This window comes from Montipora capricornis, chromosome 13 (genome assembly GCF_036669925.1).
Source record: "Montipora capricornis isolate CH-2021 chromosome 13, ASM3666992v2, whole genome shotgun sequence".
Classification (NCBI taxonomy): domain Eukaryota; kingdom Metazoa; phylum Cnidaria; class Anthozoa; order Scleractinia; family Acroporidae; genus Montipora; species Montipora capricornis.
This window is the reverse complement of record NC_090895.1, coordinates 8,508,616-8,524,179: the sequence shown is the minus strand read 5'-3', so window position 1 is coordinate 8,524,179 and position 15,564 is coordinate 8,508,616. Positions and strand designations below refer to the sequence as shown.

At 42.9% G+C, this 15,564-nt stretch overlaps 1 protein-coding gene across 2 annotated transcripts in view; it reads left to right on the top strand.

The window, feature by feature from the left end:
- The window catches only part of LOC138029783 (uncharacterized), a 29,195-nt gene that overhangs the window by 12,526 nt on the left and 1,105 nt on the right, over positions 1 to 15,564 (top strand). For both annotated transcript variants that reach the window (XM_068877607.1, XM_068877608.1), the window contains 2 exons: positions 628 to 750; positions 13,116 to 15,564. The exon at positions 13,116 to 15,564 is cut by the window's right edge and continues 1,105 nt beyond it. In XM_068877607.1, the coding sequence (XP_068733708.1) occupies positions 628 to 750; positions 13,116 to 13,510 (518 nt within the window). In that variant the 3' untranslated portion in view covers positions 13,511 to 15,564. The remainder of the gene's footprint in view (positions 1 to 627; positions 751 to 13,115) is intronic.

The window sequence follows — 15,564 nt, the reverse complement described above, 5'->3', positions numbered from 1 at the left end:
GTAATGGAATACAATTAAGTAGTAAATTGTATGGTACAATACAAGCCTAAACTAAAGCTTGATCACTAAAACAAAAGTAATGATGTAATAATAAAATCTAGAGTTATGCAAGTGATTCAATCTATTTATGTAATACCGACTACAAATTAGATGGGACTAGAATGGAAACAAAAAAGCTATTTATGGAACATTGAAATTGATCCGTTTTTTTGAACGGAATTCACAGCGCTTATTGAGGCCAAAAGGCTGCAGTGTGCGCAATTGTGACGCCCAATAACCCTCCCGCTTTAATAAAGTGTTATCTAAATTTCCGTCAGCATCAGTGTTCATTTTCTTCTCTCTCAATCTCTCTCTCTCTCTCTCTCTCAATCTCTCTCTCTCTCTCTCTCTCTCTCTCTCTCTCTCTCTCTCTCTCTCTCTCTCTCTCTCTCTCTCTCTCTCTCTCTCTCTCAATCTCTCTCTCTCTCTCTCTCTCTCTCTCTCTCTCTCTCTCTCTCTCTCTCTCTCTCTCTCTCTCTCTCTATAGCTATTTATAGAGATATATATATAGTTCGCTGTCGCTATTTGTACACTCAAATTATATATATATATATATTACATTGGACTTGTCCTTTCCATAAAACCTAGATATTCCTGAATGCAAAGAGGTTCCCTCTCCTTGTGCCGTCAAAGCCGATTGTCACAATACAGAGGGCTCGTACATCTGCACATGTAAGGCTGGATACACTGGGGACGGAAAAACGTGTAAAGGTACGTAAAGATATGTTATTCACCGGCTGGGAGGTCCGTATAGGGAAAAACTGCGCCCGAGGTCTGGAGTACGGCCCGAGGCCGCAGGCCGAGGGAAGTACTCAAGGCCGAGGGCACATTTTTTCTCTATACGGACCGACCTAAGCTGGTGAATAACGTATTTATTTTTTCTTTTTTTTTTTTTTTTTTGTGAAAATGAACATGGCAAACTGGTTTGCAAAAGGTCTTTCTACGCGCTCTATGTCGCACTGTCACAGTTGAAATTAACTTATAACTGAAAAAAGCGCTCCGTTCGCAAAGCACAAAGAAAAATGATAGATTAACGATAAATTAGAACTTCAAATATCTCTTGGTGCAGGAATATAAAGCACAGTTATATTTCATGGCAAGCGCAGAGAAATGAGCTAAACAAACTAAACAATGATGTTTTAATCTTGTACGTATTAAAATGCTTTGTCTTGTTGAAAATGAAACGAAAGTTCTTAAAACAAGAGGAATAAATTTAGTGAAAAATACGGAAACATCTGTCTCTGCCTTCATATCTTATTTTTTCAAGGATTCATCTTTGTTCTCCGTCAAGTCCTTCAGAAATCAGTGCAAAACTTAGAAAACTACACGTCTAGAAAAACGTGTTGACATTAGTTCATAGCGTTGCGATTTCTTTGACTATTTTAGCGACAAATCCGTATTTTCTTTGATAAAGCAAAATAGGAGATTGTAAAATAGAACTCCAAAGAAAATAACGGATGTCAACCGAAAAACTGAGCTCAAAGGACTTCCCTGCAGTTACTAGTGGTCATTTTAAATACAAGTCATGTCAACAGCTCACGGAAAACAATAACCCGAAAAACCACGGCGTCGCGATGTCTTTGTTTGCCTATTTTAACTGGGAATCAGTATATTCTTAAATGATGCAATATAAAACGAGTGTAGAAAACAGAACTCGAAAGAAAACAATGGATGTCAACCGAAAAACCGAGTTCAAAAAGGTTGTTTTATGTTCAACGGCGTGTCAACAGTGCACACCAGCAAGCTGTTGTCAGCAAAATCATTTGAATACTCGCCTTTTTGAAGAACATTTAGGCCTTACATTCCATTTGCTGATCTTTTTCCTTCTCTTTGCAATGGTTAGTAAGCGAAAACTTGCATTTTAAGAGGTAGAATCCAATGTTTCGTCGCGCAATAGTAAAAATATTTTCAATTAGCCACGACAGTTTCAGCACAGAACAGATTTCGGACCGTGGTCCGTATCGTAAAAAGCTGGACCGGCTACGAGCGCGCAATTAGCCAATCAGATTCAAGTATTTAGGATTCCGGCCCACTAAGATGCTTCAGAAAAAAATAAGGATCTGTATTACATACCAATCAACTTTTATTCACCGAAGTAGAGGAAAATATCCACAGTCACTAAATCCATCTTAAATTTTAGTTTTTACAATTTGGCTGCTCGGATACGTGCAAATGATACTGGCTTCCTTCCTCTGATCTAGCGAATCAGTACAGGTAAAAAGCACCACCTGTGTGGTTTATAAAAGCAAGCAATGATGTTTACCATTCTTAATGCAAGTTGACCCTTTTCTTTCGGGTTTTCTAAAGACTTGATATTACACGAAAAATACGAATATAATCTTCCCACATAAATTGCGTTCGGAGCTTAACTAAAGGTGAAAAAGCTTGGGCACGAGTACAAAATACAGAGTCTAACCTTTTCGTGGACAGTGACTTATTGCCAATTCAAACTGATCCGGAGGGTTTTACGTAGTTTCAAGGCAACAAAAACGGTAAACTTTCGAGACGATTTATTCTACACAAACTCAAAACAGTACTAAGGTCAGTCCATCACGTGTGACGCAATGTGTCACGTGCCCGACGTTTGGCGCGAACATCCTCCCCTTTGTGTTCCACGTCGGGGCTAGGAGGCGGACACTACTTCGCACTCTCAAGTAAACACAGTTTAACGACAGGTCCGGTGTAGGTACCGCTCTTGGTACGAACTTCGGCTGCTCTGACTCTCCCGTCGTCCCCAGGGAGCGCTCTTAGCATACGTCATAACGGCCAACACCCACGAGGGGAGTTCTCGTCGACGACCAGTACAAGATCTCCTTCACGAACATTAATAGCATCATTCTTCCATTTCCGACGTTCCGTCAACGCTGGTAGGTATTCTCGGAGCCAACGTTTCCAGAAGTGTTGGGTCATAACTTGTGCGTGCTTCCACCACTTTCAGCGGCACAAGTCCAGGAAAATTAGGGTTTCCTCGTCTGAGCAGAAAGTGATTCGGCGTTAAAGCTTCTTCGTCACGATAATCAGTTCTTGCATTAGTTAGAGGGCGACCGTTTATTATTGACTCCACTTCAGCCATTAATGCAAGCAAAGTTTCAACATTGACATGCTTCTTTCCCACAACTGCTTTAAGCGCTCTTTTCGCAGACTGAACGAGACGTAACCGCGCACCTCCAAAGTGCGGCGAAGACGGGGGATTGAAGTGCCACTGCACCCTTTCGTTGGATAAGTGATGACCAATTCGCTTACTGTCTAGACGCTTGGGAGCTTCTCGGAGTTGCTTTTTGGTCCCGACAAAGTTAGTACCGTTATCCGACCAAATATTGGCTGGCCTTCCGCGTCTAGCCATTATCCTTCTTACTGCCATCAAGCAAGAACCAGTGTCCAACGAGTGAGCTATTTCAAGGTGTACCGCCTGCGTAGTCAAGCACGTAAAAGGCACAACATAGCACTTTTCTGTTTTCCTTCCATGGCCCACAAATATTGGGCTAAGGTAGGCAACTCCGGTATTTGCAAACGGTGGCTGCTGATATCCCATTCTCGAATTAAGTAGATCATCCATGACAGGCGGGTCGGGTTTCGCTCGTAGCTTACGGCACGACAAACAACTTGCCGAAAACCTTTGAACCGTGGCCAGCCCTTTCAGGATCCAATACTTCTGTCTCAGCTCGTTCAAAACGTGCTTTTTACTTGTACTGTACAAACGGAGGTGATTGTGCATTACAATTAGACGCGTTATCTCGTGCTTTGGATCCAGTGTCAAAAGGTGTCGAGTCTGTTCAGGAACGAGGCCATTGTGTAGGCGACGGCCTACCCTCAAGCATTCTGCTTCATTGACGCAGTGGTTAAGGGTGCTGAGTCTGCATCTAACTGGTAGTCGCTTGTTTGCTCTTAAGGCTTCAAAGTCAAGCTGAAACGAGTTTCTTTGACTTTTTGGCACGGCGATCAACTCTGCGTTGTGAATCTCTGAGGCGGTAAGAGACGGCAGAACGCGATACTCTGCCTTTCTTTTACAGTTTTCGACGAAACGACAAATCCATCCCAGGACACGACGTAATTTTGTCCAGGAAGAGAATTTCTCTGGGTTTGGAAAGTAAGCTCTTGTCTCGCTAACAGATGTATGCCCTGACCACTTTGTGTTTTTTACTTCATCATCATTTTCACGGAGGGGTCCAATAACCAAAGGCCTTGGATGCAATCGTTGGCAGGATTACAGTGGTTGGGAACGTGCTTCCACTGCGTCGGGTCGGTTGTGTCGTGAATCTCCGAGACCCAGTTGTCCACGAATGTGTGAAAACGTCGGCATTCGTTAGCTATGTACTTCAACACAGTTTTCAAATCACTCCAAAAGAAGACATCTTTGATGTTAACAGTCAACTCTTGCTTGACCACGCAGTAAAACCTTATGGCTAAGACGCTGCTTGAAGCTCTAAACGAGATATACTTAACTGCTTTAGGGGTGCAACACGCTTCCTCGCCATAACAAACAAAACCTTAATCGCGTGAGTACCTAGCGTAACACACAGCACCAAAGCCCATTTCAGACCCATCGGCGAATACTTGAAGCTGTATTGACGCTTCAGGACACGTGTTAACGCAGAAACAACCAGGCATTTATTTCATTTCCAGTTCATTCAGTCCCATCAGGTTTTCGAGCCAATCCTTCCAGATGATCTGGTCCCCTTCATCTAAGGGGTCGTCCCAGTTTTTGTTCCTATGCCACAACGATTAGACTAGACATTTCGCAGGCAGCTAGCACTCCCAGTGGGTCGAACACCGTTGATAGGCGACTTAAGACTCCGCTCTTGGTTGACTCAGATGTCTGATGTGAGTAAGCGGAGAAACGAAAACCGTCTGTTTCAGTGTTCCATTTTAGACCCAATGTGCGTTCAATTGGTAGTTTATCGTAGTTTAAATCGACTGACGAGCTAGCTTTCTCTTGAGGAGGAATCTGCGACAGGACTTCACGCGAGGAACTGATTCACTTTGTCAACCTGAAACCTCCACGCGCCAAGGGAGAGGTCATTTCACGGAATATTCACATAGGGATTTCAGAAAGTCATCCATGTAGAAATTTTTCTCAACTAACTTGATCGTGTCAGCAGAAACCGCAAAGTCCTGACTGTTGTCAACTGCTTTATCAATATATAGTTCGCCATACACGGGGAAGACGTAGCTCCGAAAATCATGACGAGCATCTGATACACATCAGGCGGGCGTTCCAGTTGCAGGTTCCACCACAAGAATCTCAAGGCGGGCTGATCTTCTACTATGATTTGAACCTGATGGAACATGGCTTCGATGTCAGCGGCTAAGCCAACACGCTGTTCTATAAATCGCAACAACACACCCACTAGGCTATTCAGGAGATCGGGCCCAATATGAAGTTTTTCATTCAGGGATACTCCGTCATATTTGGCAGCTGCAGCCATGACGATTACAACTTTGTCCGGCTTGTTGGGATTACGGACTGGATGGTGCGGCACAAACCACTGTTCCGGGCTTGGGGCAGATGCCTCTTCAGGAGTAAGCTTTGGAGCATAACCCTTGACAACATAGTCTTTAATAAGGGCACAGTATTTCGTCACGCTTCAGTTTCCTTTCGGTAGACTCCCGTCATTTTTCAGCCATGAGGTCGTTATCAGGAAACTTTACTTCTCCTTCTCTCCATAACACCCTGACTTCATATCTGTCGCACACATGCTTCACAGTTTTCTCTAAAGGCTCTAAAGCCCTTTTGCCTTCTCGGGAACGGGGTGTCACGTCTTCATACTTTGTACCAAATGATTCTGTTTGCTACCAGTCTTCTACTTGTTTGCTCAACGACTCCTCAACATTCAGGACTCGTTGCACGTGCATAACATGTAGACGTCCGGGTTTCATGATTGATTTAACTGAGCTAGCAAGGGTCCAACCAAAGGCTGTGAGAATTGAAACGGGCTGCCCTGGACGACCTGTTCGTACATCATGCTCCAATATTGCCTCCATCACGTTTGCTAGCAGCAAAATTGTCACGTCTTCTGAATCGACTTCGGGGATGTCAAGATCAGTCAGGTGAGGGAAATCCTGCATCATTGTACGCGTAACTCTTTGGAGGGGTAATTTCAACTGTGGTATTGTCCAGGCTTCTTCTACGGTAATCTGGACACCTGTTTCTGGTCCTTCAACGGCAACAACGTGGAATGACACTTTTCTCGAACGTATTGGTTCACCAGACGAGTTAATAGTGCCAAGTTGTAAGGGGCTATCCTTACCACCCGGACCGATAGCGTCAGCAAATTCTTCCAAGATAAGCGTAGTTTGGCTGCCAGAGTCCAGCAGGGCAAATGTATTTACTTTGACCTCGCTGGCGGTCGCAACTGCTATGGGTACGATTTGCAGCAGAACAGCAGAGGGGAAGCAGTTCAGACCCGAAGATCTGGTGAAGACGGGTGCTACTCTATTCAAGGTCAAGTCGGGTGGTGCGCTGTTTAAAGGTGGTGGAGCGACGAAAACCGGTGCCGCGCCGTGGATTAGCGAGTGGTGGTATTTGCTACAGCCTTTCACATCACATACTTTCTTGCGCGAGCAGTCACGTGATTGGTGGTCTGCTGACTCGAAGCAGGAAGAGCCAACCTCTTTTCCTTGCCTAACTGAGCTCTATGATTCATATCCATCGCAATGAATTTGTTGCACTTTTCAATGTTATGTTTCTTGTTGCATATCAGACAAGCTCTGATTTCCTGCCATGGCACCTGTAGCTAGGGTCGAGCATCTGTGAAGCTGCTCTTGACGGTTGTCGATGCCATGATCTCACTTTCGCGGCGGTCGTCTATAGCCAGATCTTCCGCCCTTCGGCTGCTTACCGAGGCTTGGTAAGGGTTCACTGACTAAAGTTTTGGCACGTAGTCTCGCACGGAGCCATTCGTCAAGATCAACTAATGTGGGAATAGTAGGATGTATCTCAATCTTCCTTTCTCCCCACTCTTCCTTTAACGGGTCAAGTAATTTCTGCAACACAGCACGCGTGTTAGTCGAAGATGCCAAATCCTGAGAGTATCCCAAACTCTTCATCGTGGCGACTGCATTGTGTAGCGTGTTGTAGAATGAACGAGTGTTACTTCTCCATCAGCAACAATCGGGTGATCAAGTACGGTCTTCATGAAGACTCCAGCAACAAGTTCTTCATTTCCAAATTGCTCTTCGAGTTCTGTCAGTGCTGCCTTATAGAGATGGCCATGATTCAGCATCCCTCCGATAGCTCTCTTCGCATTTCCAACAAGGGCCCTCTGGAGGTAAGTCATTCTCTGTGTATCGGTGAGAGGTTCGTCATGTACCAAACATTTAAACAGTGATATGAACTGAGGCCACTCGAGAGGATTCCCTGAAAAGTGTGGTGGCTCTAAACGCGGTATCGATTTCATGAACGCTGGTTTCTCAAGGTGTTGTACGCTGCTTAGCCGAGAGCTCTTTGATCCACGAAAAATCGAGGCGTTCTTCCGTGTCACAGTAAGCTTGATCGATTTGGGGAGTCTGCCTGCAAAAAGTGGAGGATTTAATCGGAGATGGCAACTTCACATTTTGCTGAGGTAAAAGGACATTTGGGTTTTCACGATTTTCTACATTTTCCGATATTTGGGCTTTAATGTCACGGTAAACAGTTTCCTCTTCGGCATCTTTAAAATCTCACAAACGGCTCTCAATAGCTGCTAGGTCTCCTTTACCTTTAGTTGGTATGTCAAGCTGAGCTCCTAATCGCAATTTTTCAGCTTCGTATTCGAGTTCTCTTATGCGTCGGTGTTCCTGTAATTGCCTTTCCTGTTCGAAATTTACGGCTCTCTTGCGCTCCTCTTCCAGTCGGCGTTGAGCTTCTCTCTTTGCTTGTTCAACTTGTAGATCCATGACACTTGCACGCCTCTCACTTTCACTGGCACGCGAGGGTGCACCATGACCGCTGGCTGACTCAAATCGGAACAAGGGCGCATATTCACCACCAGCCTCTGAAGGCAGTTCGCTTTCTCTTTCGTTTATCGAAATTTGAAAGCTTTTAAGACACAAATGTGCTCTTTCGGCGGCATTTTCCGTTAGCGTGAGGTGCTCCTACAATCCTTCAAGTTCCAAAAATGATTCGTATTCTTCGCTGGCCCGCTCGAGTTCTTAAGCGCTTCTTCAAGTTTTGTGGCTAGTTGGCGTAGTTTCCTTCGGCTTCCATGCGACTTCAGAAGATTCGCAGCAACCTTAATATGCCTCGTGAGCGTAGCCTTTCGGCGAAATCACTGCCTCTTAGCCTTTTCCTTTAAAAAATTGTCAGAACGGCTGGGCCCAACGACGACACGCATTTCTTGTTCGTCCACATATTGCACGTGGTCGAGTTCATGATCAAGTTCATTCGATGACATTTCAACTCACAAACTCTTCATATCAAACCAAAATTCATCAAAGCAAACGTTCAGTGTTACGTACCATAAACCTGGCTCTGCTACCAGATGTTCCGGACCATTTCACGTAGTTTCAAGGCGACAAAAACGGTAAACACAAACTCAAAACAGTACCAAGTTCAGTCCATCACCTCTAACGCAATGTGTCACGTGCCCGAGTTTTGGCACGAACAGAAAGAAAAAGGATATTTCTCTAATTTGTTGGCTGTGTTCCCAGATATCAATGAGTGTTCAACGGGAAAACACAACTGCAGCCATATCACCGTGTGAAACAACACTATTGAATAATGACTTGGGTCAATGTTTCTACAGACAGAGCCGTTTTCTTGTATGCGCCCTTGTTGTTGCTCGTTTTTTATGGTCACTCTTTGGCTGGTTTCCATCGTCTCTAGAAGGAAAAAGCTGCAGGCCAGACTGATGCATCATCTTTCGGGAAGTCTGCTCCCTCTAAACACACCTTGCTTTCGGCTAGGTCACTGGCAGAGAGGCTTCTTGTTGCCAAGTCTGCTTGGTTCATCGCTCCTGCGACATGCCTCCACTGCTCAGGGCTTGTTCTTCATCGAATCTCGACAATTCGATTGCCTGCAAATGGTTTGAACCAGCGGCTTTGGTTCTCTGATTGGTCCCAAAGAAAATTCTGTCAACAGAAACTACTTTTACGATGTTATGGGCCGGGCCACTTAAGAGGACGGCACCCATATGCTCTAGCTTCGGAATTGTCATAGCTTTTACTGGAGACAGACGACGCCTTCATGCAATAAGACGCGAAGACAGAGTACTATCCTGGTATCAGCAGACTAAGTAGGCACCAGATGCAAGGGCGTCTTCAGAAGTGTCTCAAAATATGTGTAACTCAGTGTTCACTGGGTTTGACAGACGCAGGCAGCGAGGGACGGCAACGCTTTACAGTTGGGGTAATTCCAATAACCGTTTCTTCCAACTAACCTTCAAATGATAGGGTGGCACCTCATCCCAGTCAACACTAGCCATCCAAATCTCTTGCATCAAGACCTTTAATCTCACAGTAAATGGCGCCAAGAGCTGAAAAGGGTCAAATAGTCTTTCTATAGCGCTGCGGACATTTCGTTTGGTGGGCACTTTACTGTCGTAAGGAGGTTGAGCATGAAAGGTGAAGATATTTCTGTCGACTTCCCACATAGCTCCTAGGGTCTTGGTCTTAGGCATTTGATCGTTACTTATCTACAAGGCAGATAGTCGGTCCACTTGGGGGACGTCGACCACTGGTTCTTTTTAAGGCCACGTGCTAAACTTATCTTGAAGCTCAACCTGCAAGAACAGCTCCAAAATGTCAGCAGAAAGGGCGACTGGAACTTGGCGAAAACGTGCCGTTTGCTAGGCCAAAACGTGACGAAAACGTGTCGTTTGCTAGGCCAAATGGCATTGTTCAAACTCTTTCCACCATGCTTCGCTGCAGTACCAACCGGAAAACCGGAAAGTGGGTTAGTAACCACTGCTCTTCCGTTTCACACTTCGCTACCTTTCTTATGTATTGTTTTCTTGTCATAATCCTCAAAAATCTTTCTTTTTAGTGACTTCTCCTAGCTTTTGAGTCTTTCAGAAGCATACTCATAATCGTTAGTTAAATTCCAAGCTCTCAGCTACACGTGCAAATGCTTCTTCCTCCTGAGCTGTCATCGCCTGTTCAGTTGCGTCTTTAATTCCCTGGGCTTCATGTTATCAAAATGCACGCAGGATCTCATTAGGTGGTGACAGCTTAATCACGATACTACAATACGAACGGGGGAAATGAGAACGGTGCGCCGATACTCTTCCAACAAGGTACTCTCCCAAGATACTCTTCCAACTTGGTGGAGCCGAAACACACCCAGTCCAGATTTGTCAAACGTGCAATGGGATCATTTGGATGATAACCATAAACGTCTTTTAACTCATGATGAAAGACAGAATGGTCACTGCCAATCATGACATCAGTGTGGCGTCGTCTTGATACATTCTCAAATGGCACTTGGCTTAAGTGGGCCACTTCCTTTTTAGCTCCAACCCGTAAAAAGCAGGAGTGTCGCCAGCAATGTTGTCAAGGTCATGACCCTGAATGGGGCTGGAAAAATGCGAACAAAATGCAAGCTAATGCTTGCCGGCTAAAGCTAATGCAAGCTCTTCAGCAGCAACCTCTGAAATGTAGGAGCTTGTTGAAGATGGATCCAGCTTGGCATTCACTCTCAGTTCTTTGATACCGTTTTTAATCATGGCTGGAAGAATCATCAAGGAAACATGCTTGGTATGCCTGGTGTTGTATGTCTGCTCTGGTGGGTGTTGGTTTTGTTCTGGTGTTGGACCATTCGTGCCTGCTCCTTCACCATATGGCAGTTTAACACCTGGTCAGGGTTGTTGTTGTCAGAATTTGATTTGATTTGATTTGATTTGATTTAGTATCCCAGTTAATGTGCGTTTGATTAAATGCCGGGAAATTCACAGACTTTATAGCAACTGTCAGTCGGGTTCCTACAAGGAAATCTTGAATAGAGCTTTCCAGTTAATCATAATTTTATTGTAATTTGTAATACTAAAGATATTTCCGTTCGTAATTTGTAATACTAAATTTTTTCCGTTCGTAATAAATGAATAGCTAGAATATGTCTTTATGAACTATATAAAGTAAAATTTACACACCTGCCATTGCTCTTGCTACAACAAGTTGCAAAAATAGTGGAGACACCTCACCTTCTTGAGGCGTAATTAATTTCCCTATTATCTCTCACACTGCAGCCCCCCTCCCCCCCTTATCAGTGTTGCTAGCAAGACAAAAAAATGTTGGGAACTTAAGCAGTCAACATTGAAAGGGGGAGGGGGGAAAGGAAGTGGAAAAGGTTTAAATTCTAGATACGGCGGGCATTGGAAGCTAGGAAAGGTGTTTTTTAATGAAAGTGTCTCAACAATTTTGCAACTTGTTGTCTGAGTTGGTTGTCACTGTATTGGAGTACGGTCACTGTGTTTATTGGAACGGGAAGGCGTCTATCGTTTGCGTTTAATATGGTGTTTCCAAAAAAAAGGGTTTAATTCTCTGATTTGCTGGGAATGGAAAATGGCTAGCGATAAACTGGATTTTGGCGGGGTTCGGTATGACGTAATTTGAAGGCATTTCCGTGCTTTCTGTGAGTCAAGTCGAAAATACACATAATTTGGTACACGAAAAGGTGTGATTTCCATCCTTTCGCTTTTTAAAGTACGCTAGAAATATCCTGGAACCAATTTCGAAATAATTTGCGTTAAACACCTATATTTCGGTCAACACATGACATCTAAAGCACGCGCAACATGTACGAAATTAGCTGTTGTTTACGAATGAGAAACAGACATAACCTCTCCTTTAACTGCGATCGCATGCCATTTAAAAGGAACATCCACTTTCCGAAAAATCAATTCTTAGCAAACATTGTTATACAAAGATACATTTTCATACAGGTCCATTTGTAACATTATTTATTGCTTTCGGGCTAGTCTGCTTCCAGAGATGGGATTGGTAACGCTTACTAACAAGTCTTCTAAGTGACGTGTCGGGTACAGGCTAATTCAATGTTCTTTGGAATGACTGACTGAGCACAATGATCAAAAGAAAGCACCCGATTGTGCTAAATCTTTTGCGAGATTTGTTTTACAATGAGATACAAAAGTGAACAAATTGGTACCGGCTACACATTATGACATTTATATGAAACGATCTACACGGTCTACCACAACTTTTCACTGAGAAAATAATATGATATCATATTTCTTGCTGTTGCGATGGTAGACCGTGCTTGGATGGCAGACCGTTGGTATATGGAATAGACGATATGTACAGGATTTCTAACTGTGTGAGCTTTATTACGAATCACCTGGTAATGCATTGGATTGATTAGAAAAGAAAGTACTAGTTGAATTGTGCTGTTTCCTCGAAGATACGATTTTCAACTGTAATGCCACCATCCCCGTTGACGTCACTAAGAAACACAAGAAATGGTATTGTGTTACATAATACGAGCCGTGTGTAACTTTCGGAGCATCAGATCTGCAGTGCAAAATACTTTGCTGGCTTTAGTATTTGGTACGGAGTCTTCTGTTAGCGATGATAAGTCCAAACACTCGCAAATCGATGCTACCGTATGTCAATAATTAATATCCTTTCGTGTTTGGTACAATGTGCTTTGCACTTCGCGTGCAAACTTCTGAAATGTTTCAGAGCTTATACGATATTTAATGATTGTTTCTTTAGTTCCTGCTTTTCTACGTTGAAACGTTTCCCTATAGGATTCAAATCTGGACTGGCAAAATTATTGCAATCAATCAGACAACAAGTTGCAAAAATAGTGGAGACACTTCACCTTCTTGGGGCGTAATTAATTTCCCTATTATCTCTCACACTGCAGCCCCCCTCCCCCCCCCCCCCCATCCTTATCAGAGTTGCTAGTAAGACAAAAAAATGTTGGGAACTTAAGCAGTCATCATTGAAAGGGGGAGGGGGGAGAGGAAGTGGAAAAGATTTAAATTCTAGATACGGTGGGCATTGGAAGCTAGAAAAGGTGTTTTTTTAATGAAAGTGTCTTGTTGTAGCAACTTTCCTGATATGTTTTATCACCAAAGGCCAGAATAATATATTTTGTTCTGTTCAGATTTTTCTTTTCATCAGATAATTTCCGATTTTAGTGATCATCATTCATTCAGCTTCTGGTAAAATGATCTTCACATTACCATACAAGGGGCAAGTCATTTCTGGTACAGTTGGATCTTCTGTAAACTTCACTTGGACCTTTTCTGGTGGAGTTGAAAAAATTACTTGGGGACTAAAAAACCAAGACTATCCTGGAGATATTAAACCCAAGCTAGTGGTCCTTTACACCTCTGATAGCTCAGTATCAGTTCAAGCTCCACCCTCTTACAGCCAACGTGTAAGTGGAGTCTTTGTTGGTGATGCATCCTCTGGTACCGGACAGGCCATATTTACCATCTTTGACATTAAAAAGGAAGATCAAGTATTTTATTCCTGTCAGCTTACAAAAATTCAAAATTATGTCGACAATGTGCAATTGACTGTGGACTGACATTTCCATAGTGCAGATGATTTTGTCAATTAGAGTTTAATATTCCTCTCCCTGTCTTTGTAAGTTGACACGTGGGTTGAATCTGTAGGGTAAGAAAAGAAGGTCCATAGGGTATATGTAGATCGATAGTGGTTAAATTAATATATGTTCCCACGCAAAAGTTCTGTAAACAAAGAAATCTTTTCCAATTCTTCCAATCCTTGAGTACGCTTCCGCTGTATGGTGCCCCTACCTGGTTAAAAATTTTGTTCTCTTAGAAAAATCTCAGAGAAGAGCTTCTCGATTGGTCTTAGGTCAGCGAAGGAGAGAGATGTCATATGAAGATCGCTGTGAGATGTTGCGTTGGTCGCAGTTAACTTATAGAGGGCTATATTTTTCTTTGATTGAATGCTGTAAACTTGTATTTCGATTGAATAGCCTTTGCTTTCGTGATTTTTTTGAGTTTGCTTCAAAACATACCAGGTCCAATCACAAGGAAAAACTGTAATTGTTATAAATATTCTTTCTTTGTTAAAATTATTTGCGAATGGAATAACCTGCCTGCCAATGTTGTTGAGATAGGAAATTTAAGACGTGTTAAAATAGCTCTTAAATCATACATGCGTATTTTTTAGGTTTTATCCATCTTAGATTTTATTCATAAACATATATTTTTAACTTTCAGTTTTGGAAGTTTATTCACATAGGGTTAACCTCATAAACTTCCTTTTTAGGGTAATATATAGATTTAGCCAAGCCTAAAAGCGGAGCTCCCTGTCCATTTATTCTTACTGCCTGTACGGTTTGTGAAAATGTTTCCACTTGCTGCTTTAATGAGCTAAATCATTTTCTTTGCTTTCTTCTATAGAAAAAATTATTTTCTAAGTAATGACTTCCCCGGTAAATTTTACGCTAAAAACCAATATCGCATGAATCACAAAGCGATGAGTGCGACATCGGTATTTCCAGTGAAATTTACTTTGCAATTCACCAGTTTGGCAAGATTTTTTTCTTTGACCGAATGTGTTTTAAAAGAAAACAAGCATTAAGCACAACCTCAGCGAGCGAATTGAAAAGACAAAAAGAGTCAACTGTCAATAGCCAGCGAATAGGAATCATGCTAATAGGTGCTAGTGAGAAGGTGTGAGATATTTACATAGTGTAATAATGGCAACACCCTGCTCGCCATTCTCCACAAGGACTTAAAGTATGATACATTGACCTCGTTGCCAGGATTTTTCGGTTCCCGTTACTTTTATGGAAGGTGCCTCAAACCATATAATCAACAAGGTCGTCACCGATGTTCCGAAGGTACTACGATTATGAGTTGAGTTTGGACTGAGAGAAGTTTGGCGCCCATGTTTTGCCGTTGAAACCCTATTGTTGTCAAGGGGAACGCAAATAGTATTCATTAGCAACTTTCTGGGCTCTGATGTCATCAGTTTTCTCTTCCCGCGAAACTTTCAAGCAGAAATGGATAAGTTTTGTTGTAGCTGCTAGCTCAGTGAACTCTGGTCATTATTCTTTTGCTTTTCTTGTCGAAGACATTACCAGGAGATGTTCAAGTCTCAATAACCTGAACGAACATTCCATTTGACGTGCCTACAGGATGATGACAATAATTGGGTAAATCTAAACCACGGCGACGGTCGTGGATTCATTGAGTTTTGGCAGTAAGCTGGGATTGTTCTGAAAAGTGAGCTAAAATGAATTAAGTTGAAGGCAGGTTTTCTTGTCTCTTCAATCCAGAGCGGACCTTCGAACACTCGAATGAATTCATCCCTACGATGACAGGTGGACAGGGCAAACTGTGTGACCGTTAATACCTAAATCTTTCACATACTTTCCATAAACTCCAAGTCCAAAAAATCCAAGTATTTTTACCTAAAGTGTTGTTTGTGGTAATCCTTGGGGCTTAAAACGACGATTTTTACTGATTTAAAGGGATTATGTTCGACGTTTGCTTGAACTCCAGCCTTCGAAGCTCCAATTCGTGTTGCTCCTATCTGATTGGATGAGGGTTTATTATCATCCAATCAGAGAGGAGCAAACGGCGACCAGTAGACGAAAATTTA